The sequence below is a fragment of the Arvicanthis niloticus genome, unplaced genomic scaffold (genome assembly GCF_011762505.2).
Source record: "Arvicanthis niloticus isolate mArvNil1 unplaced genomic scaffold, mArvNil1.pat.X pat_scaffold_476_arrow_ctg1, whole genome shotgun sequence".
NCBI classification, from domain to species: domain Eukaryota; kingdom Metazoa; phylum Chordata; class Mammalia; order Rodentia; family Muridae; genus Arvicanthis; species Arvicanthis niloticus.
The window spans coordinates 30038-54807 of record NW_023046110.1 but is presented as its reverse complement, the minus strand read 5'-3'; the positions used below and the strand labels follow the sequence as shown (position 1 = coordinate 54807).

At 42.8% G+C, this 24770-nt stretch overlaps 1 protein-coding gene across 1 annotated transcript in view; it reads right to left on the bottom strand.

Moving 5' to 3' along the window:
* The window catches only part of LOC143433796 (catenin alpha-3-like), a gene marked incomplete at both ends in the record, with an annotated part of 42094 nt that overhangs the window by 3302 nt on the left and 14022 nt on the right, over window positions 1–24770 (bottom strand). Inside the window, one exon of the mRNA XM_076706377.1 lies at window positions 11487–11653. Within this exon, the coding sequence (XP_076562492.1) occupies window positions 11487–11653 (167 nt within the window). The remainder of the gene's footprint in view (window positions 1–11486; window positions 11654–24770) is intronic.

Here is a 24770-nt window from a genome sequence, read left to right as displayed (position 1 = left end):
TGAGAAAATGAAGCCTTGGTTTGTGCCAGTGAATTAGAGCGTACTTTGTTAGTGACTGAGAATGTCAACTGATGTAACTGTCACTTGCTCTCTTATGTCATACCCTCGTCTTGTGGCTTCACGTAGATTTATGTCTATGGATAGAGAATTCACAGCTTACATGTATGATGCCGTGAGATAGGCCAGTAAGATTTTATGGAATATGATTAAGTTCCCAGGGATGATTTGATCCTTGGTGTATCAAGCGCTAAGGAATAAGTCATAATAGGATGACGTTCTACTGGGTTCCATCCTCCATTTTGTGAAGACGCCATGTTTATCTCAATCCAACAGGAAGAGAAAAGTGAGATGCAAATTAAGTCCAACAAATACCACTTAGCACTTCCTCTCATCAAAATGCCATGAATAAAAAACGTATTTCCTTCCCCACGTGTGTGTGATAGTTTGTATATGCTGGGCCCAGTGAATGTCACTCTTAGAAGGTGCGACCCTGTTGGAATAGGTGTGTCACTATGGACATGGGCTACTAAGACCCTCATCCTAGCTGCCCAGAAGCCAGTCAAATGAAGATGTTGAACTCTCAGCTCCTCCTGCACCATGCCTGCCTGGATGCTGCCATGCTCCCACCTTGATGATAAAGGACTGAACCTCTGAACCTGTAAGCCAGCCCCAGTTAAATGTTGTCCTTATAAGAGTTACCTTGGTCATGGTGTCTTGTCACAGCAATGGAAAACCTAACTATGACACTGGGAGAACTTAAAAGATTGCAGGCGAAAGTAGTCATGGAAACCAGAAAATGGGAAGGGCATTAACATTTACCAAGTGTGTGTTCAGCCCCAGGTATGCTGTGCCTTCAGACTGAACTCTTGCATCAATAACAGGAGTTCCTAATACAGTCCCAGTCTCGAGTGAGTGAACTGGGCCTCAGAAAGCTTGGCCGAGCAGGGACCTTACTCCAATGTCTGTGATCTTTCTTTAGAAAATAGGGTGCAGAGGAGAGGAAAGAATAGGGTACAACAAACATTTTAAAGCTCACTGAGGGTAACTGGTGAGGTGGGGAGATTCATAAAATAGAAGGCATGAGGAAACCTGAGTTAGACACAGTGAACACAAAACTTTAGAGTCCTGGGGGCGAGCCAACTCTGTTCATCTGTTTTCAAGCTCTGTTTTTTAATCTAGGCTTATTATTTACATAATATCTCAATTTATTTTATTTATTTTGTAATATTTTCTAGTTATTTTCTCTCTCTCTCTGTGTGTGTGTGTGTGTGTGTGTGTGTGTACGTGTACGTGTGAAATGACACACGTGAAGAAGTCAGAGGACAATGCATGACAGTTCTCCCCTCCAGCTATGTGGGTCTCAGAGATGGAACGTGGGTTGTCAAGCTTGGAAGCAAGCACCTTTACCCACTGAGCTGTCTCAGCAGCCCCCTACCCCAGCCCCCTACCCCAGCCCCCTACCCCAGCCCCCTCCACATTGGTTTAAACACAGCCAAAATCTTTTCATTCCCCCTATCTTGTAACACACACACACACATACACACACACACACACACACACAATTCTTTTCAACATAGTTTTAATAAACTTTACATTAATTATGTATCTTGTCATGTGCTCTTTTCTGTGCCTTGGCCATTTTTTTGGTCCCTTCCTGGTATGTCTAAATCAAAGTCACCCCAGATCCAGGACTCTAAACAGTGTATCCTGTGAGTCCATTACTATAAAGTATTTACCAAAAGTTTCACTACACTTTAAAATGTTCTTTATGCTCTACATTTTCTCTTTCCCTAAAAATTATTCTTTCTCGTTAAACATGTGGTCATGTTCTCATTTAGTTATGTAAACCTTAAACAACTCAGGGAACTTGAGGAGAAACACCTGTAAGACTTCAAAATAAGAGAGAGAGAGAGAGAGAGAGAGAGAGAGAGAGAGAGAGAGATTCTTTCCAGGTAATATGTTTGTGGCCAGAGAGAATCCAGTAATGCTTCATTATGAAGAGTGTTTTAACTGGAGGTCGGAGTTTACACGATGTGAAGATTTTAGCTCGGGTTTTCATTATGAGAACTTATCTCTTCCTTTTATTGATACTGAAGTGCCCTGGGTCCCTTAACACTGCCATGCCATGACTACACGCTTATAGACTGCTCCTGCTCACAGAGTCACCATGGAGGAGTGGTATAAAATTGACAAGATGGTGTTGGCTGAATTTCTATTATGCATTCTGCCCCCCTCTCCAACTACAACACATGTAGATTTACAGGGCTATGTGGTAAAAACAATATTTTTTATTCTGTAGATAAAAGCTGAAGCCCAGGGGATAAAGATGAACCTGGTGAAGCTTATCTGTTTGAAAAAGACAGACTAGTGACTTGGTTTGAGGGATGGTCTTCCTTTTCTGTACTTGGCCATGGAAACAAACATCTCAGGATGTCTACGTAGCAGTGTCCTGTAGCTTCATCGTATTGATTATTTCTCAAAATAAATGGCTTTTTTTTCCCAGTTGGAGTAATTTGAGAAAGGAAGAACCATTAGATTGAAAGAGTAATATTCCTGAAACTCACTCGTTCTAATTTTTAAGGGGAAATTTATTCTGAGCCAAGAATCCTAAAATAATTTGTTGACCTTTAAATCTACCATTTCTTGTAGAAGAAGCAGAAGCAGAAGCAGAAGCAGAAGCAGAAGCAGAAGCAGAAGCAGAAGAAGAAGAAGAAGAATTCAAACCCTAAAACAGCAAAAATTCAGTAGATCAATTGGAAATAAAAACAAATGTAGGTGTTCTCTAAAACTGTGCAGATTGGATATTAAAGTGATCTCTGGGCTGAGAAACAAATCCAATTTTGTTCTATTTGACTACCTTATCGTATATCAAGGGGAATACAAGATAAGAGTAAAGAGATACAGACAATATCCCTCTACCAATACCCAGAGCAGAAGCAGGCATTATGAACACTCCCACAGAGAGCTTTTCCATCACCTCGTCTCGGTTCAGAAATAATAACAGCAATCCATCAAACAAAACAGCAGAGGCCATGATTGTTCATCTCCCATTAAAATAACTGAAAATTTGCCATACAGGAGACATGGAACAGACAACAGGAAAATGTCTAGTTTGACTCAGCACTCACCCTCCCCCAGAATAGATCTTTTCTCCTTCTCCCTGACAATACATATTTAAATAAATCCAAGCCAATGTTCTGTAAAAACTAAATAGCCAATCTGTTTGTTTTTTTATTAAAAAAAAGTATGTATATTCATGGAGAAATTTGAGACAAAAGACAAGAGGAAATTGGCTGAAGCAGCAAAAAAAAGGAGAAAAAGAAAGAAAGAAAGAGAGGAAGAGAGGAAGAAAGAAAGAAAGAAAGAAAGAAAGAAAGAAAGAAAGAAAGAAAGAAAGAAAGAGAGTCTTACTTCTCTCAGCCCTGGCCGCCTGCTGTCCTGGGATTGGTTGATTCAGATAACCAAGACTAAGCAGCCTATCACCTGCACCCATGAGAAGGCACCTAGAAGCGCTACCCAAGCAAGACCAACTCAGCAGCTATCCTTTTTTTTTTCCTTATTTAATATTAAATGCAGTTGTACAAAATTCTAGGTACTACCTGTAGCTCTGTGATTAAAAAACAAACAAACCCAGATTCATTCAGTACATGAATACAAGTACGAACTTGTATAGAGTTTGGTTTATCTCAGGAGAAAGTGGAGGCTCAAAAGCTCTTGTGAAACAGTAAAGATAAAATAGGAGGAGAGAAGAAAAGGAAGCCTTCGTCTACTATACTTCAAATAAGGCCAAGAAACAAAAGTAAAAGGCTGGATGCCCCAGTGTGGGGGAATTCGAGGGCGGGGAGGAGGAAGTGGGTGGATGGGTGCGGGTACAACCTCATAGAAGTAGCAGGAAGGGGGACGGGATAAGGGGTTTCTGGAGGGATGGGGAAAGGGGATAATGTCTGAAATGTAAATAAATAAAGTATCCAATAAAAAAGAGAGAGAGAAAAAAAAGAAACAAAAGTAGGTAGCCATCTCAGAAAAGCATGTGTACTCCGAAGATAACTATATTTTAAGTGAGTTCCCTCTATAGAAAAGGAAATACATGATAGTTATATGCATCTGTGTTAATGTTGACTGTAACACCCTTATGGGGAAGACACAAACCACAGTGAGAAGAAAACTTTGAAAAGTAATTTTAGGGCCTGGGGCCAAGAACTCACACCAGGGAGCTCATATCTACCTTTAACTGTAGTTCCAGGGGATCCAGTGCCCTCTTCTGGCCTCTGTGGGCACTGCACTCACATGGCACATATCCCTTCACATACACAGACACACCCAGACACATAATTAAAACTAAAATAAAATCTTTTCAAAAGGAGAGACATTTACGGCAAATGAAAGAGGGTTTCTATTTCTGTGACAAAACACCATAACCAAAAAAGCAAGTTGGGGAAGAAAGGGTTTCTTCAGCTTACACTTCCATATTGCTTTTCTTCACCAGAGGAAGTCGGGCCAGGACCTCACACAGGGCAGGACCTGGAGGTAGGTAATGATGCAGAGGCCATGGAGGGTGCTGCTTACTGGCTTGCTCCCTCTGGCTTGTTCAGCCTGCTTTCTTACAGAACCCAGGACCACCAGCCCAGGGATGGCTCCACCCACAATGGGCAGGGCCCTCCCCCATTGATCACTAATTGTGAAAATGCCTTCAGCTGGATCTCTCATGGAGGCGTTTCCTCACCTGAGGCTCTTTCCTCACTGATGACTCTAGCTTGTGTCAAGGTGACACAAAACCATCTGATACAACTGACCCCTTGTCAGCTTGATGCACAGACATTATTACTATTAAGCTACAGCCCTTCCTTTCTTATTCACCCCTAAGATCTCACATTAAAAAACATGAATGACCTGACTTGCCTTGGGCTGGGACCTCTGGCTGCTGTGCTGGGGTCAGTGACAGGGTTGTGCCTCATAGTATCCCAGGGCTGTGCCGACGGCAGTGAAGGTTAAAGGTCAGGAGACATCCAGAGACCTGCGGACCACCATGCCATGCTGCAGTGGCGGGAAAAGATGCCCAGAGAACTGCCGACTGCCAACATAGCTCAAGCGGGCCACAGACACGGAGAGGCTCCCTGCCATCACGACACAAGGTGCAGGAGGGAGAAGACATCCATAGACCAGTCCGCTGCCAAGTCACACGGGGATACTGTAAACACCTACGGACCTGCTTGCCACCATGCCACGCAGAACAGGAAGAGGAGGTCACCCAGAGGTCTGCCAGCCCCGCGGCCCACCTGCAGGGGGAGCCACTGCAATGTGCAAGTATGTAGTGGACAGATGGGAGAGAAAAAGAAGCAGAGCGGTTTTTGCACTATGAGAGGAGGTGGAACTGGAGACTCGAGGGGGGAGAGGAATTCGAGTGGCCAGCCCCACCATCTAAGGCCATGATGAAATCCCAGCTCATGAAGCTGCAGACCCATGTCTGGGTCCATGAGGATGTCTGGGCAGCCACCTAGGACCATATGGATGCCCAAGGGCTGTGCAGAATTGGCCCCACCCTTCTTAGACTGAGGCATATGGGAAAGCTGGCCTCACAGCTCGCCAGCAGCAGCACTCAGGAGAGCACTTCCTGCACATCACTGGGCAGCATAGTGAGGCTGGCCCTGGTGGTGAGGGATGGAGGGAAGGGAGGGGGCAGGTGAGCCAGCCTGGAGGGTGTGAGTGTGGGAGAGCTGACCCCACCACTCACCCCTGGCATGGAGGTGATACCCTTCTCCTCACGCACACACCTCCCCTCTCTCTCAGCCTCCAGCAGTTGGGAAAGCTGACCCTGGGAGCAGAACTGGCTCTGCCCTTCACCATGGGCAGCAGCATTTGGGAGAGCGGGTCCTGCCCCTTGCCTAGACAGTGCAATGGAGCTGACTCTGGTGGTAGGGGCACAGGTGAGCCAGCTCTGTGGGTGTGAGCACAGGAGAGATGGCCCCACCACTCATCCTCATCTGCCATGAGGTGGCCTGAGCGTAGGGTGCTCCTCCCCTCCATGCCCCTTGCCGCCTGTGGTAGTCAGAGGAGTTGTCCCTGAAGCCATGAGAGTCAGAGAGCTGGCCCTACCCCTCACCTGGGCAGCACAGTAGAGCCGGCTCTGGTGGAAGGGGCACAGATGAGATGGCCCCAAGGGCATGAGAGCAAGAAAGCTGACCCCACCTCTGGTCTATGGTGGCATTGGATGTCTTAGCTGGAGAGCTGTCCCTGGAATACAGATAAGGGAGAGCCAGTGGGCTTGATCAGCTCAGGTACCACCCAGGCAGATCCAGGACTTTGGGTTGGTCCAGCCCAAAATCTATATCATCCGTGAACTGTTGGGGTATAAGAAAGAGCTGCTCCTGCTCCTGTTAACTCAAAGCCGAAGAATCTCCATGACACAGGACAACAACGGCATAATGTGAGAAGTCCCGGTGGGAAGACAATATTGATGTTATCACAGAAGCCGCAGACCTCGAAACAGACCTATGACGTATTGCAACGAACATTCACAAGTGAAGATGTGTGGACGGAGGGGTTTACGGTGGGACACTGTGACACACTACAGTTTCCATGACAGGTTGTTTTCTACGTTTTGTTTGCTTTTTTGCATATATATATATATATATATGTATATATATATATATGCAAAAATGCATATAATATATGTATATATTGTGGAGTAGTTGCAGGGGTGGAGGGTGGATATGAGGGGACAGGGAGATGAGTGAGATGGAGTGCATGATTTGAAACTCACAAAGAACCCATAAAACATTTTTTTAAAAAAACATAAATAACTTAAAAGTACTACAGCCTTTACAAATTCAAACACATTAAAATTTCAGTCCCTTTAAAAATAGCCAATTTCTTTTAAAATCCAAAGGCTTTTAAAATTTAAAGCCTCTCAATTGTGGGATCCAGCAAAGTCAAAAATAAACCAAATACTCTCTTACTTCAGGGCAGAAAAATCAGGGCACAGTCACTATCAAAGCAAAGCAAAGCAAAGCAAACGCCAACCATCCAAAGTCTGGGATCCGCCCATGATCTTCAGACTCCTCCAAAGGGCTTGGGTCACTTCTCCAACTCTACTCTCTGCAGCCCAAGAAACTTGTCTTCTCAGCTCTGGCTGGCTCCACGCCACTGCTGCTGCTGTTCTTGGTAGCTATCTCATGGTACTGGCATCTCCAAAATGTCTGTTCACAGCAGTAAAACCCTAAGACAATTTGCCTAGTACTGTGTATAACTCTTAGGGCCACTCAATTAAAATGGTAGAGAAGGGGGCTATGTTCTTTACACACTGTGGTGGTTTGAATGTGGTTGGCCCATGGGAAGTGCTACTATTAGAAGGTGTGGCCTTGTTGGAGAAAGTGTGGGAGTTGGCTTTGAAGTCCCAGGCTAAAGTTCCACCCAGTATGGATGAGAACCCCACTCCTGGCTACCTGCTTGGAAGCCAGTCTCCTTCTGGCTGCCTTTGAATCAAGACATAGAACTCTCAGCTTCTCCAGCACCAAGTCTGCCTATGTGATACCATGCTTCCCACCATGAAGCTGGGATCACAGAGGAGGAGTCTGAAGATCATGGGTGGATCCCAGCATAATGGACTGAACCTCTGAACCTGTAAGCCAGTCCCAGTTGAATGTTTGCTGTTATAAAAGTTGCCTTGGTCATGGTGTCTGTCCACAGCAATGAAACTCTAAGAGATACACATTTACTTTCCAATCAATTTAAAGGTAGCACTTTATTTGTTCATAGGCCAAACTGGACTCAAACTTGCTATATAGCCAAGATTTATTTACCTTGAATTCCTGATCGTGCCTTTACAGGCCAAGTTCTTGTTATGTTATTCCCTGAAAGACTCTGTCTCAAGGGAATATGGCAGAGGGCAAGAGATGAAGACATCTGACATCCTCCGGTGACCTCCCTATGTGTGTGTGTGCACTGGTGCATGCAGCCATACCTCCATGTGTACATACTACATACCACAACATACACACAAAAAGAAGGTGAGTGGAAAGGTGATGGGGAAGGATCGCTGGAATGACAAAAACAGACAATAGTAAACAGGAGTAAGATTTAAAGAAAGACCTAGCTGACCAGTTAGTACCAGGAGCCTTTGTAGAAATACAGATGTTCCTACAGACAGAAGTGAAGAGTTGTGATGCTGTGTATATGCTGGGCCCAGGGAGTGGCACTATTAGAAGAAGTGGCCTTGTTGGAGTAGGCCACTTGTTGTGTGTCACTGTGGGTGTGGGCTTTAAGACCCTCATCTTAGCTGCCTGGAAGCCAGTCTTCTGCTAGCAGCCTTCAGATGAAGATGTAGAACTCTCAGCTCCTCCTGCACCACGTCTGCCTGGATGCTGCCGTGTTCCCACCTTGATGATAATGGACTGAACCTCTGAACCTGTAAGCCAGCCTCAATTAAATGGTGTCCTTATAAGAGTTGCCTTGGTCATGGTGTCTGTTCACAGCAGTAAAACCCTAGCTAAGACAAAGGTTTATGGAAAGCAAGCAAATCAACAGAGATTCCAAGAAGTTCTTTGTAACCTCTACCTCTGAACTATTTTTTTTACAATGTCAAACAAAATAATGAAAGGAAGAAAGGCTCTCCTTTCTACTGCACGATGCCAAATTGATCAGCCTGGAAGGTAAAGCAAGCAAGTTCTCTAGTTGAATTTTCTCTGAGATAAGCATGTGCTTTTACTTGTATTAAGTCCATTTGTACATTTCCATAATAGAATGCTGCGTGCATCACAGACTAACTTATCCTTGATTAAGTTACCAAATAATAGAGGAGACAAAGCCCCAGCTAGACATCTTTTGCCACCAAGTGAAATATCCAGTGCCAGGAATAGGTTACATATATTTGAGTTGTTGGCCAAAAGGGATCCAGGAGAACCCCCAAACAACAAAAGCTATTTCCAAGACTATTGCTTGCTCTCCACAAACTAATAGTAAATCCTACTGCTGAAGGCAACATACATACGAGGGCATCTGCACACAGACACATACAAACACACATACACACACACATATAGACACACATACACACACACATACACACACACACACACACACACACACACACATTGAACAGAGGTTGAGCTGATGCCTAACTAGTCTTCACCCCTACTGACTAATGCTAATGGCACTCTGCACATTACCAGAGGAGAAAGGTTAAACACCAACCCAGCTAGAAACCCTGACACCCACAATACCCTGCCCATAAGATATACTTGAGCAACAGTGGTATAAACGCTATGGGAGTAACCAACCACTTTTTTTTTTTTTTTTCTGATTTAAGACCCACTCCACGAGATGGGACACCTGACACTGCTCAGGTGACCCAGAGTCTGAGACTACATAGGTCATGGACCTAGGAGAAAACCAAATATTATTGATCTGCTAAAGGAATGTAGCAATTAAATGACCATTTTTGCTATACCCATACATCAGTGTCTTGCTCAGCCATCATCAGAGAAGCTTCCTCCTGCAGTAGATAAGGACAAATACAGAGACCTACAGTGAGACACTGTTCAGAGAGTGAGAGACCTTGGGATGCACAGCCCTAAATGGATGGCTTCATCAAATCTCTCCCCTCCTGGCTTAAGAAACTCTGTAGAAGAGGAGACAGAAAGATTGTGAATCAGAGGAAATGGAGGGCACCAAGGAGACAGTGGCTTCCAGACACAACAGAACTGTCACATCTGAACTCACAGACACTGTGGCAGCATGCAGGGGGACTGCACAGGTCCAAGGTAAATGAGGTCCCAGCGCTGAGAACGGGAAGTGGTCATAGGCTCCAATCACTAACCAAGAAGCTGTCTCCAATTGACAAATGCATCCAAAGGAAAAACTGGTTTTCTCCAACAAAGTCTTGCCTGGGTATACAAAGCGCTCTTAATGGCAGACCCCATGCCCAGGAGTAGACAGCCAACACAAAACAAATTCAATGGTTTTGTTGTCAGATGTCCCTGGTCTTGCTTATGTGTTACAGGTGTGTGTGTGTGTGTGTGTGTGTGTGTGTGTGTGTGTGTGTATCTGTGTGTGTATTTGACTGTATGTGTATATGTTTGTGTATGTATGTTTGTGTTTGTATGTTTGTGTATGTATGTATATGTGTGTGTGTATATATGTGTGTATGTGTGTAGGTATATGCGTGTGTATGAGTGTGTATGTGTGTATGTGTATGTATGTGTATGTATGTGTATGAGTGTGTATGTGTGTATATATATATATGTGTGTGTGTGTGTGTGTGTGTGTACGTGTTTCTTGTGCTTTTTTTGGTTTTGTTCTGTTGTTTAATTCCTTGGTTTTGTTTTGTTTTGTTTTGTTGTTTTTTTATGAAGACATGAAGTTGGATGGATGAGATGAAGAGGGTCTGAGAGGAAATGGGGTAGGGGAATCCTTAATTAAAATATATTGTCTAAAAAAATATTATTTTTGATAAAAATTGAAAATTTTAAAAAGCTGTCATAGCAAAAATACGGTTCTAACAAAGAGCATTTGCCCTGCAGGTGCACAGCATGGGTTTGAGAGCCCAGCACCACAGAACAGAAAATGGTAGTACCTACCTACCAATGACGGTAACCTCCAAACGTCCTAACTTCCAGTTAAGGCTTCCCTCTCTCAGATCATTTACACGTGTACATTAATAATATGGTCTACATAGCTCTGTGCTGTTACTTATTTGGATTCATTTGGGGCTCTGAGAAAGCGGCTTCATGGGCAAAGTGTTTGCTCGCCAACTGTGAAGACTGGAGTTCACATCTTCAGTGGCACATAAAAATCCCAGCGGTCACGGGGGCTTGCCTGTGAGTTGGAGACAGTGGTCCCCAGGGAAGTCGGCTAGACAACCTAGCCAGATCATGGATCCTGGGTCAAGGTCCGGAGTTCTCAACCTGTGGGTCGCGACCCCTGCGGGGGCCCTCTACCTTCAAAGACTATTTATATTACAATTCATAACAAGCAGTAGAATTACAGTGATGAAGTAGCGATAAAAATAATTTTATGGTTGGGAGTCACCACAACATGAGCTGTATTAAAGAGCTGGAGCACTAGGAAGGTTGAGAACCACTGCTCTAAGGTAAAGACCCGGCTTCAATAAATAAAGTAGAGGGTGATCAATCAAAGAAGACACCTGACACTGTCCGCCACAGACTCACAAAAATTAATTAATTAATTAATCAATCAATCAATTTAATACTTTGGTGCTGGGCATGCTAATTGCATGTTCAAAGGTCTAAAATTTCCTCCCTGCCAATTCCTCCTCCTGAAGCCTCCTGATGTTCTTATTTCCCCAGTGTCTTTAAGACTAATAAGTTCTGGCTTCATTCCTGGGGGTATGCACCCGTCTTCATAACTTTATCTGATAAAGGCTTCTGATAAAGATGAGGCGGGAGGCATCAGGATTGTTGCGTGCTTCAAGATTGGAATTAAAAGTGAAAACAACACCGAAGCGAACTGTCTCGTCGTCGTCTACTTACAGATGACACATGCTGCAAGAGGCACATAACATCAATCATGTCCGCAAGGATAAGGAGTCTTGTGACTGCTGCCAACAGGGCGCGGGCGGCTTGAACCACGGCCTCCCTTTTTGGGAGGTAACAGGGGTCGTCTGTAAAGCTCTCAGCTGATACCTTCAGAGCTTTGCCTGAAAAACACAACCCCAAATAAGTCATCGTTTCAATTCCAGCTGCATCTGTTTCAGCATTAAGAGCATTAAGCAGCAGTCTGACTCCAAGGTTATTCCATGAGTAACTGTAATATTAAACTGCTATATGATACTTCGAGCAACACATCTTGATAAAAAACACAGCTTCAGATCAGCATTTGGTTTTGATGAGCGCTCTGGAGTTCAAAGAAGCGTGGTATCCCCTTCCCATGGAGAAAATTGTTCTCAACTGATGAGCAACATCGAGTCAAAATTCCTATCTACTGCTGCAGCTGCCTCATCTCCATTGCCAGGAAATGGTTCACAACTAAGATTTCAGTCAGTCATAAAAGCTCACGCTTATGAAAGTAAAGAGAGTCTCCGCTGAGGTGCTTCCTAACCCAGGAGAGTTATCCTCGGTAGAGGTATCCTTTGATGCGGTGGTTCTCAACCTTGCTAATGTGGCGACCCTTTAACATAGCTCCTCATGTTGTGCTGACCCCAAACCATAAAATTATTTTCACATCTACTTCATAACTGTAGCATTTGCTACTATTATAAATAATAGTGTGAAAATATCTGATATGGAGAATATCTGATATGTGACATCTGTGAAAGGATTGTTCGATGCCCCAAAGGGGTCGCAGACCAAGAGTTTGAGAACCACTGCTTTAAAGTAATGCTAACAGACTGAGGATGTAGCTCAGTGGGCAGAGCGTTTACCTAACATCTGTGAAGTCCTGAGTTCAATCCTCAGCACCCACAAGCCAGGCATGGTAGGGCATGCTTTATAATCACACCACTCCAAAGTACGAGGTCATCCCAAGGCTACAGAGAATATGATAGTCTGGAATGTGATAACCTCGCTCTGATAATAGCTTTGCTGCCCAATGTATTTGCAGTAGAGCCCTGTCATTGGATAGGGAAGAGGGAGGCAGAGCTAGGAGTTGGGAGGAGAGAAAAAAACACACTGAGAGAGGAAGAGGAAGAGAGAGAGGAGAAGCAAGGTGTCGGCAGATGTTACCCTCATGTCTCTAGCAATCTCAGGTAGTTATTCATATCAAGGTTAGATAATTGAGACAACAATTCTAATTGTGTGGGCATCTTTGTGTATTGAGTATTTGCTAATGTATAAATCCATTGGTTAACTTTAAGCATCTAGAGTTTTGATTTACTTGGTTGTTGGGTGCCATGGGGGCTGACCGTGGGGTGGACGACTGTGGCGTGGGGCTAGAGTGGCCCTGCCACAGAGCCTGCCGTGATGAGAAACCCAGCTGGGCCAAGGTAGCCTGCCGGTAATGTTCAATTCTGTCAAGATGGGGCCAGAACCGGGAGTCTGGGGTCATCTTTGCGCCATTAGTAATGCGGGGAAATGGCAGCCAGGCAGCGGGCCCCTTTTCAAATGTCTCCCGCAACAGCTTCACGTAGGCAGATTTACTCTGCACCATATATGGATTCATGTACATTCTAAAGTTCAGTCACAAAAATAATGTTACAAAATAATGGTCAGAGAAATATCTCTATTATTTGAAGGTCTTTTCATTTAAAGTATATTTTGCTATAAAAGTAGTGTATGCTCATTCACTTTGAAAGCTACCAGTATAGAAGAGTCTAAAAGGAAAAGGTGGCCTTCTCCGTCTCCAGCAACCAAACTCATAGAGAATAGCTCCATCTGCTGTTCACGTTTCACAGTATAGACTTGTTCCGTCATTAAGGTGATACATGTCTACTTCTTGTATAACACAGCAGGGCTGGTAAGATGAATTCAAGCCCCAAGATCATAGTAGGAGAGAACTAAATCCCCACACATGCCTCTACACACATGCCCCGGCATGTACACACACTAAATAAATATGTCAATTAATTAATACAACAAATCTCCTTAAATGATAATAATTCAGCATGCTAAAGAACATAGTGATGATGTTTGATTCTCCATACTAATTCCTAAAATCACCCAACTCTTCAGTCCTTCTTCGCCTATATAGAAATTTCTCCCTGAATTTCTATTTCATGTGTATGTATACACATACGTTTATTTATATGTGTGTCTGCATGTTTTACATATGTATGCTTTGGGGATATATTCATACACATGCACACTTAACTTATTCATATATGTGCAGAGATTTCGTGGCATACAAAAACATAACCATTGTACAAACTACAAATGGGAAATCTAATGGGTCTTGAGCTGCTTCCCAAGGGGTCTTGTCTTATAGGGACTTTCTATAATGCGGGATTTGTGCTTCCCAGTTGCTTTCTGTACACAAGGGACAGTTGACTGGGAGTCACAGCAATAAACAGTGCAGACTCTGAGGCCAGACTGGCTTCCTGGGTCTCTTCTCATGCCTTGAGTAGGTCACTTAACCTCTACGCCTTACTTTCCATGTGGTAAATGGAGTCATAAAATACCAGCAGCTTGCCCCTAATGAAATATCTGGTTGTGTATTTTCTCAGAAATGAAAAAGCTAATCTTAAAATTTATGTAGAAATTTCAAAAGAGTAATAATAGCCAAACTATCTTGGGAAAAATAATATTGTTATTTCAAAAACTATTAAAACATACACACACACACACACACACACATGCGCGCACGCGCACACGCACACACACACACAAACTGGCATTCCCAAAATCAATCCTTAACATTTATGGTCAACTGGTTTTCAACAAAGGTTCTGAGAAAAGTCTATATAAGAGTGTTCATTTTTTATTTTTATTTTTGGGTTTTTTTTTTTGTTGTTGTTTTATTTTGTAATAATTTTTAATAAATGACTCTGGGACAATTAGATTGTCATAGGAAAGAAAAGAACATGGCTCTCTGTCCCACATCACACCCAGAAGCCAACTCAGAATGTGTCACAGAGCTACATGCAAGAGCTTAAACTGTAAAACTTAGGAGAGTAAAACGTCGTGATCTCAGGGTCGATGACAATCTAGTACATGTGGCACCAAAGCATATGCCATAAAGTGACATGTCTGTAGTGGTTTAAATAGGAATGGCCCCCATAGAGCCATGTGTTTGAAGGCTTGGTCCACAGGGGCACTATTAGGAGGTGTGGCCTTGTTGGAGTGGGTGTGGCCTTGTTAGAGGAAGTTTGCCACTGTAGGGGCGGGCTTTGAAATCTCCTATGCTCAAGCTACACCCAATGTGGCCCACAGTCTCCTCCCGACTGCCTTTGTATCAAGGCGTAGAACTCACAGCTTCTCAGTCTGCCTGCATTGCTGCCAAGCTTCCTGCCATGATGATAATGGACTGAACCTCCCAACTGCAACCAGCCCCCAATTAAATAGTTTCCTTTGTAAGAGTTGCTGCGGTCATCATGTTTCTTCACAGTAATAAAACCCAAAGACAATTTCTGAGCTTTATTTTTTTTCCTCTGAAACCAAACACAAATATTTGTTTATTTATGAGCTATCATTTTACATCAATTCCATTAAAATCTAAACAAGTCACTCCTGGCCCGGAGCACTGGTTCCTTCCGGTCTGGGCCAGAGCACTGAGCAGATCCTGGGCAGCAGCTCTGCATGCAATCTCACAAAACCCAGAGGAAAGAGGCCTCCCAGGAACTCTAACCCGGGCAGCATCTCAAGTAAAGAGAAAATAACACCCGTCCCAAATAGGGAGTAACTGGGACCCACTGGGACCCAGGAATTTACTCCTGGCCCAGAACACTGGTTCCTTCCTGTCTGCGACCAAGCACTGAACAGATCTTGGGCCCCAGCTCTAACCCCAGTAGTAACACCCAACCCACACAGTTCTGATACAACCAAGATAATAGGAAGGACAGGCTCCAGTCAGAGATAGGGCAGGTAGCACTAAGGAGTTCCATATAGCAAAAGGCAAACACAAGAAAATAAGCATCAGCAACCCACGGTACTTGGCATCATTAGAATCTAGTTCTCCCACACTGGAAAGTCCTGAATTCCCCATATCACCAGGAAAGCAAGATTCAGATTTAAAATCATTTCTAATGATGATGCTAGAGGACTTTAAGAAGGTCATAAATAACACTTTCAAAGAATTTGAGAACACAGCTAAACATGTAGAAGCCCTTAAAGAGGAAACACAAAAATCCCTTAAAGAATTACAAGAGAACACAACCAAACAGGTGAAGGAATTGGACAAAACCATCCAGGACATGAAAATGGAAGTAGAAACAATAAAGAAATCACAAAGGAAGACTACCCTGGAGATAGAAAACCTAGGAAAGAGATCAGGAGTCATAGATGCAAGCATCACCAACAGAATACAAGAGATAGAAGAGAGAATCTCAGGTGCAGAGGATACCATAGAAAATATTGACACAACTGTCAAAGAAAATGCAAAATGCAAAAAGTTCTTAACACAAAACATCCAGGAAATCTAGGACACAATGAGAAGACCAAACCTAGGGATAATAGGTATAGATGAGAGTGAAGATTCCCAACTTAAAGGGCCAATAAATATCTTCAATAAAATTATAGAGGAAAACTTCCCTAATCTAAAGAAAGAGAGGCCCATAAACATACAAGAAGCCTATAGAACACCAAATAGACTAGACCAGAAAAGAAATACCTCCCATCACATAATAATCAATATACCAAGTGCACAAAACAAAGAAAGAATATTAACTGCAGTAAGGGAAAAAGGCCAAGTAACATATAAAGGCAGACCTATCAGAATTACACCAGACTTCTCACCAGATACTATAAAAGTGAGAAGATCCCAAGCAGATGTAATACAGACCCTAAGAGAACACAAATGCCAGCCCAGGCTACTATACCCAGCAAAACTCTCAATTACCATAGATGGAGAAACCAAGATATTCCATGACAAAACCAAATTTACACAATATCTTTCCACAAACCTACCACTACAAAGGATAATAGAGGGAAAGCTCCAATACAAGGAGGGAAATTATACCCTAGAAAGAGCAAGAAAGTAACCCTCTTCCAACAAATCCAAAAGAAGATAGTCACACAAAGATAATTCCACCTCTAATACCAAAAATAACAAGAAGCAACAATCACTGTTCCTTAATATCTCTTAACATCATTGGACTCAATTCTCCAATTAAAAGACATAGGCTAATTGACTGGATACATAAACAGGATGCAGCATTTTGCTGCATGCAGGAAACCCACCTCAGTGACAAAGACATACACTACCTTAGAGTAAAAGGCTGGAAAACAATTTTTCAAGCAAATGATCCTAAGAAACAAGCTGGAGTAGCCATTCTTAAACCTCCAGCTGGAAAACACAAAGGGAGAGACTCATAGCTCCACGTGCATAGGTAGTTGAGGGTGGCCTTGCCAGGCATCAGTGGAAATGGAGGGCCTTGGTGCCTGAAAGTTTGAATTCCCTAGTGTTGGGGAATTCAAGAGCAGGGAGGCAGGAATGGGAAGATGGTGGGAGCACACCTTCATAGAAACTCCCAGAATTATGTGGATTAGATATGACAGAAGCAGGCTGCCAGAAGACTAGATTCCAGAATTCAAACAAAAAATTATCTTGATACTAAAATTTGTTTTGAGAATTGTATATTGCAGAATACACAGACTTGGTATATCTACTCATCAAGCAAGCTGAGCAGACCTGCTCGAACCTCTGATGTCCTGGAATTCCAGCTGAATGCAGTGAAGACACAGCATCAGAGGCTTATTAATTTACTCTTCCCCCTGCCCCTCTTCTGATATCTCAATGCCCATAATCAGCTTGAAGAAGTTAATGAAGAGGTGGCACCCCTATTCCCTGGGCTTGGGGATGGAGGTAGTTAATATTGGGCTGTCTTTCTAGGTAAAAGTAGTGGTTTTGTTGGAACAGGGAAAAAATAGCTAGGTTTTATTGCATAACCATAACCTATTGTAAGAAATCTGTATAATTGTTATTAAGATGAAGTTATAATTTCTTAAATGGTACAAAATTTACTTTGATTTTGAAAAGTTTTATTTTAACAGGAAGTGTGATATGTAGGAGGAGCCAAGGTGGGAGGAGTAAGGAGAGAAAAAGGAGGAGTAAGAAGAGGAGGAGAAGGAGAAGAGGAGCTAGGAGATGAGAGAGAGAGAGAGAGAGAGAGAGAGAGAGAGAGAGAGAGAGAGAGAGAGAGAGAGGAACATGGAGGCGGATGTTCATCTCCGCCAGTCAAAGATAGTTGGTATATCTAGGTTGGGTATTATATGGACATCTTGTTATTGAGCATTACCGAACTTAAGTTACTAATAAGACTATCCTCTGTTCGTTGAACAAATAGAATACCCATTGCAGTCAGAAGATGACAGGGTGACCTAATGAAGTAGCAACCCAAATAAAGCATTGTCAAAACCCCTCCCTCCCCCCAAAAAAATAAAAAAATAAATAAAAACATTCAACAACAACAAAAAATCTAAACAAGTTTGTTGTGCCCAAGTTAGGTCACACAACAGTAGTTTACTTTAGCTGGGAGTCACAGAACTTGCATACTTTTATGAATGTAATAAAGATACTGATGACACAAGGCATTCACAGTTATAGGCCAGCTGCTGTTTATTTCACAGCAATGCCAAATGGAAATTATTGTATGAAAAAATAAAGTAACCCACATTTATATCTAATTTACATGTACCTAACATTTCACTTAGTCAATGAATTCTAGAGTTTTATACAACATATAAAAGGATAAACGATAAGGCTTACAGAGGCTTCAGCAGTTGTAAAAATAAAAACCAAAGGCACAAACTAAACTCTTCAAGCTTTCTGTACAAACTTCAAAAGTATGGTTAGGAAGGAGATGTAGAAGCAACAGAAATCTGTTAAATTCAGTATCTATAAGTCTAACTAGATAATGTCTAGATTCTGAACTTTATTTATTTATTTATTTATACTATACTGTAGAGAAATATCCCTAGATATTAGGCTATAGTTAAAAATGGACTGAAGCCAGAATTAAGAGCTAGCACTTTTTTTTCTTCTTTTAGTTTTTCAAGGCAGGGTTTCTCTATGTAGCCCTAGCTGTCCTGGAACTCATTCTGTAGATCACGCTGGCCTCAAACTCAGAGGTCCACCTGCCTCTGCCTCTCAAGTGCTGGGATTAAAGGTATATACCACCATTTGACTCTGAACTTTACATTTAAGATGTATTTTTAATAGTGTGTGTGTGTGTGTGTGTGTGTGTGTGTGTGTGTGTGTGTATGTGTGTGTGTGTACATATGAGTAGATATGTTAGTATAGCTGTCTGAAGAGGCCACAGAGTTATAACTGCTGGAGGTGACTTATGGATGGTTGTAAACTCCCCAAGGGGATCCTAGGGGGGAAAAAAGCTTGGTTCCTCTGCAAACATAGTACACATAAAAGTAAACTTTATTCACCATATGTAATTGTCATCCCAGAGGCTTACTGCTGAATGATCTCACCCTTTCTAGTTCTTTCTGAACTCTGACTATGTGGTTCAACTCAGCTATTCTGGCTCAAAACTCCTCTCCAAGCTGACTGATTCAAACTGGCTTCTCTCTGCTTCTTACTGAATTGCTGTTTGGGAAAACCTCCTCTGAATTCTGCAAACTAAACTTTACGTTCTGTACTGACTGCACAAACTGAATGGAACTGAACAGAGCTGCACGAACTCAACTGAATTCCACTGCAATCAACTGAACTCCACTGCAACCAACTGAACTCAACTGAATGCCACTGCATACACTGAATGGAACTCAACTGAACTGCACTGCATTGCCTGAACTTCACTGAACTGCCATCCCTGACTCACTCTGCGCTGCTCTTAAGTAGCCTCTTTCCTGACTGTTCTAATGAGAGTTGGGCATGTCCTATCTCTGACTCATTCTGTCAAATCTTTCTCTGATTTGTCACTTTGTCTGCCCCTCAGCTAGACATCACTTTCAAGCATGGCTGCTTCCTTCTACAAACTAAACTTACCTCCATGGTTAGGGATTAAAGATGTGTCCTACGAGCATGTTTGTAGTCCAGCCAGAACATATAGACCTAGAAGGTCTTAAGGTATGATACCTTGCCAGAGCAGTCATGTTGCTGGATTAAAATTCTCTACAAGTACAGGTTCTTAACCACTGAGCTACCTCAACAATCATAAACTTCTGAACTTTAAATAAGGATGTTTATAAAGTGGAAGAAGGACTGGAAAGATGGCTCAGCAATGAAGGATGTCCTGGCCCTTGCAAAGGACTCAAGTTTGCAGAATCCACATGATGACACACAGCTGTCTCTAATCCCTCCCTGGGGGATCTGACACCCTCTTCTGACCTCCAGGGGAACTAGACACACACATGGTGCACATACATGAATCCAGTAAACACTCATACACATACAATAAAAATGTTTAATTTAAGAGACAAAATGAATAGACAACCTGTAGAATGAGGGAAGATACTTTCAAATCATGTATCTAAGAAGTCATGTATCCCTTCTATAGGAGGGGTGAAGTGGTAGTAATGTGTTGCTATTTGCTGAGAGACTAAAGGGATAAGGAACAAATTTCAAGTAAAAAAGGCAACAGTTAAGAGGACCTCTGTAGACTCTTGACCGTGTCCCCCATCCCCAGACATCTGCATGGTCTTATGCTGCTGAAGAAACACTGATTCCACAAGGGTAGGCAGTGAGGATCTTTGCTTGTGGTCAAACAATGAGCTAATATAATATGATTCCTGCTCAAAACGATTGACCTCCAAGGACTGTGCTCTTACTGCTACATGTCACTTCTAAGTACAGTATCGATTGATGGACCCAATAATCAAATATGTCAACATTTCATTTTCCATCCTGCAATTCTGACAGTGTGTGGTTGTAAACAAAGGCAAGTTTGCCAAGAATCTGACACACATATCAAGGTTGCTAACAAGGCTTCCAAGTCTGTCCTCTCAGGTGACTTAGGTAGGAAAATAAGTTCAATGACCCAGTTTTTCAGTCTGTAGAAAACTCCTGAGAATTTGCAAGCCTCTGATAACTAGCTTCCTGTTATGGATGCAAGACCAGAAATCGGTGTTTACAATGCAGATATTATTCAATAAATATAATTGAATTAAATGAAAAAATCTACAATCTTGTTTAAACCTTTTAACTTAATAATAAAATGATAGACCAACTTTATATTTATTTATTTTATTATTTTTCTCTGTTTGAATGTTTTGCCTGCATGTACATATATGCATCATATGTATACTTGGTGCCCATGAAGACAGAGAGGGCATCATATGCTCTGGGACTAGACTTACAGACAGTTGTGAGCCAGCATGTGGATGCTGGGAGTTGAACCTATGTGCTCTACGAGAGCAACAATGCTCTTAATTGCTGAACTATTTCTCCAGCCCTAACCCAACTTTTAAGTAGGCAACGGCTATAAATAAGAATTCTTCAAAAGAAGAAATACAGATGGCCTCTAGGCACATAAAAAGATCTTGAAGTGTTAATACAATCTATATTGTTAAGCCAATAATTATATCTATATTGAGGTTTCAGTAAGGCCCCTTGCCTTGGTTATTTTTGATTGGTTAAAAATGGGCACATAGGTTTAATAGTCAAAAGCAAGACATTAAAGACTGGTTAGCACAGGAAGTGAGAGAAGGGAGAATGACTGGGAGTGTGTATGCACTGGGAATTATCACTGTACTAACTGCTCTACCACAGAAAAGAATGCCTGGAAGGAGGCAGCAGAAAAGGACTGACTACATTGTTGCTAGCTTAGGACTGTCTACATTGTTGCTAGCTTCCCCTGTGGTCAGGGACAGGAGCACCTCCAAGATTATTAAGGTTAATTAAGGACGCTGGCGGAAGTCTCCAGGGAAGAGCACTTCAACAAACCCAGGAAGAAGATCCCGAAAGAGGACTCAATGTTTAAGTGTGTGCGGCCCTTGTTGGACTCAGGGACGGTTCCCAGCACCCACATGAGGAGGCTTACCACACTGACTCCAGGTCCAGGGAATCCACAGCCCTTCTTCTAGCCTCCATGGGCAACTTCAGGAACACAAACCATAGAAATAATTTTTTAAATACCAATAAAGCTTACTTTAAAGAATAGTGATGAATGTACACAGGTACACAGGATAGGAAAGCAGAGAGGTCCTGGGATATCCTGCAAAGATCACCATTCGCTAAACTTAAAAAAAAAAAAAATCAAGCAGTTGAAATTAATTAAACCAGCTTCAAGTAGTTCTCCCAGTGAAATCCCAAAACAGATTATTATTTTCTTCTCCACTCAAGGCATGATGGTGAAAGACTGTTGCAAAATTCAACTCTCAACTCACCTAGCCAAGTCACTGTCTACGAAGTCCTTAGAAAGGCACCTAATTTTTTTCTATATCAAATTCATCATATAAACACAAACTTTATAGACACTCTACAAGGAAGACAGATGAGATGTTCTGCTCCCCAGAGTTCTTAAAAGTCAAAGGTATTCTCCGTATCATGCTAATACTTTAGCTCTGTTTATGTGCAGATTTATTATAACAGAACCAAAGCTATTCCCAGGAAACTTCTAGAACACTTTCTCAACAGTGGTCCTGCAATGGGATCTCCCGTGTCAGCCCATCATGAAACTCTTGTTACCAGCACATCCTTCCAGAGGTGCGACTGTTCCTAGCCAGTGAGACATCAACAGCGACCTTCACTCTCAAATGCCTCTCTCTCAGGAAGGCTGAAACTGGTATTTACTGAACTGGGTAAATGCCAAGCATAAGGGAAAAAAAAAAAAAAAAAAAAAAAAAGACAGGTCAAAAAATATTGGTCAAAAAAGAAGGCAATGAAATGTTTTCATTGTGAGACAGGGAGCGAAGGGAATCGAAGCCCCTGGTTTCTTCTTTGGGGTCAACTACTATAGACTGTGAGCAGTGGGTAAGGAGAGTGCATGCTTAAACCTCCTCAAAAGTCTCTAGTGTCACAAAGTAAAGCACAATGGAAATATAACCTGCAATAATGTGCGAGCATAGAGAAGGCTAAGGACCTACGCGACTCCATTCTGGTAACTCGAAGACTCATGTTATTACTGACCCCGGATGATTTGAGTCTAATCCCAGCTAGCTGGAGAGTCTCCTGTGGGTTGTTCCCCCCTCCCCAACCCCCAGTTGATTTCAGCATGGCACTTAGAACCTTTCAGATTTAGAGTAGTGTTTAGCATTTTCACCTAAAACTTTGTCTGAGCTGGGCACAGTGGCTTCCACACAGAATCCCAGCACTTGCGAGGTAGAAACAGGAGCCTCAGGAGCGCAGGAGCGCAGGGCCCGCCCCCGCTATGTAGTGAGTTTGAGGCTGGTCTGAGCTTCGTGAGAAACTGCTTTTTGATAGTTCTTATCAAAGCTTTTTTTACTTGTTTCCTCGGTGACTATTCCCTTTCACTTCTAGAAGCTGCACTTGCTCTGCGCACCTAAAACTCACCGTCAGAGAATAACTTGGGTGCACGCTTCGATTCTGTCATTCAATCGTAATTTCAGTTTGAAACTGATCTTAGTGCAGGCTGTCTATGTGTGAGAGAAAAAGAGAGGGACTAAAACCAATCAGCTGCAAGGAACGTGCGATGGGTCCGGCAGCTCCGATCTCTCCACAGCGACCCCTTCAGGCGCACAAATGCAATGCCTCCCAGTAATCCTCTCTAACCACGATTGAAAGGCAGCCCTCAGATTTCTATTTTCTGATGCCTTATGTGATAAATTTGAATCTTACAATTGGTGGAACAAGTATACTGAAGTCCAATCGGCCTCCCCTAATGGTTCTGCTGAAATGGGTTAGTAAGTTCCGATTCGGTAGGACCTCAATGGGTGAAAAGCTAAATCTGAATGTTTAGAGGGCACCCCATAGGTTGTCCTCTAGCTATCACGTGGGGCGGGGGGAGCATGCATGCGCACACACGCGCACATAATATAATAAAGTGCAATAAAAATTTTTAAATAGATTCTGGCTTTACATCTCAGCTTTGTTATTAACGTAGTTCTATCCAAGGCACAAACCGGATCCTAAGAGCAAAGGCCCAGAAGTTCAAGTGTTAATGCGATTGAGGCAGAAATGTCAGCCAAGATAAACTTTGAGCACCAGCAAAGTTCTGTTTTACCGCAAATCGCCCTTCTGCTGCCATCTGACACACAACACCCGCGATGCAAGGAATCACACTGAAGAACCTCTGTAGGGATTATCCTGAGAAAATGTATCTGCCACTAGACAGCAAGAAGAGCCTCTTGATCTATCACGATCTCTCAGGGCAGCCTTCTCAGTCTCGTGGGGGCCACACTTTCGATGGCCGGTGGGGCTTGAAAATGTCTGGGCTTGTGGACCCCCGGGATTTCTCAGGCACTGAGCCACCAACCAGGCAGCATACACTAGCTGGTCCCAGGCCCCAACACATATATAGCAGAGGACTGCCTGGTCTGGCCTCAGTGACAGAAGATGCACCTAACACTTGAGAAAGACTTGAGGCCCCAGAGACTGGGGAGGGCTGGCCGGGTGTGGGGGGAGGGTATCCTCTTAGAGATGAGGGAGGAGGAATGGGATGAGGCACTGTTGGAGGGCAGACCAGGAGGGGGATAACAACTAGACTGTAAAAAAAAAAAAAAAAAAAAAAAAGATAAAAGATAATGATTAAAACAAAAGAAAATGTCTGGGTTTGTTCTTTAACTTTACAACCTCTGTAGCATAGTGTTGGAATTGGTCAGATGACTTAACCCAAGCCTGTCAGATCGGCACTGCTTCAAACACTTAAACTGTATGATATTTTGCCTCTCACGCGTGCCCTTTCTCTTCCGACACTCTTAAAATTAGGACATCAAGATCTATTCTGTTTCCTCATGAAGACTATTACGGAGATGATAGTTCCCTCTGATAAATGTCAAAGTGCTTTTGAAAAGGTGTGGAGCTGTATGCATGCAAGGCAGCTCTCTATACTAATTATTCACAGCCTGTCATTCACTGAAGAGCTTTTGATGGGACGATCATGAGAGGGACGTGCTTCACCACTAAAAAGTGCCTCTGCTCATTATGTTTGACACGGACATTTGGAACAGTTAAGTAACTTCCCAGATACTTGAGATAATTCATCTAGCTACCTGTATCAAATGACTCTCCAGATTAAGAACAGGCATTAGGACCAGGAAGATGGCTCAGTGGGTAAAGGCGCTTGCTACCAAGCCTGACAACCTTAGTTCAAT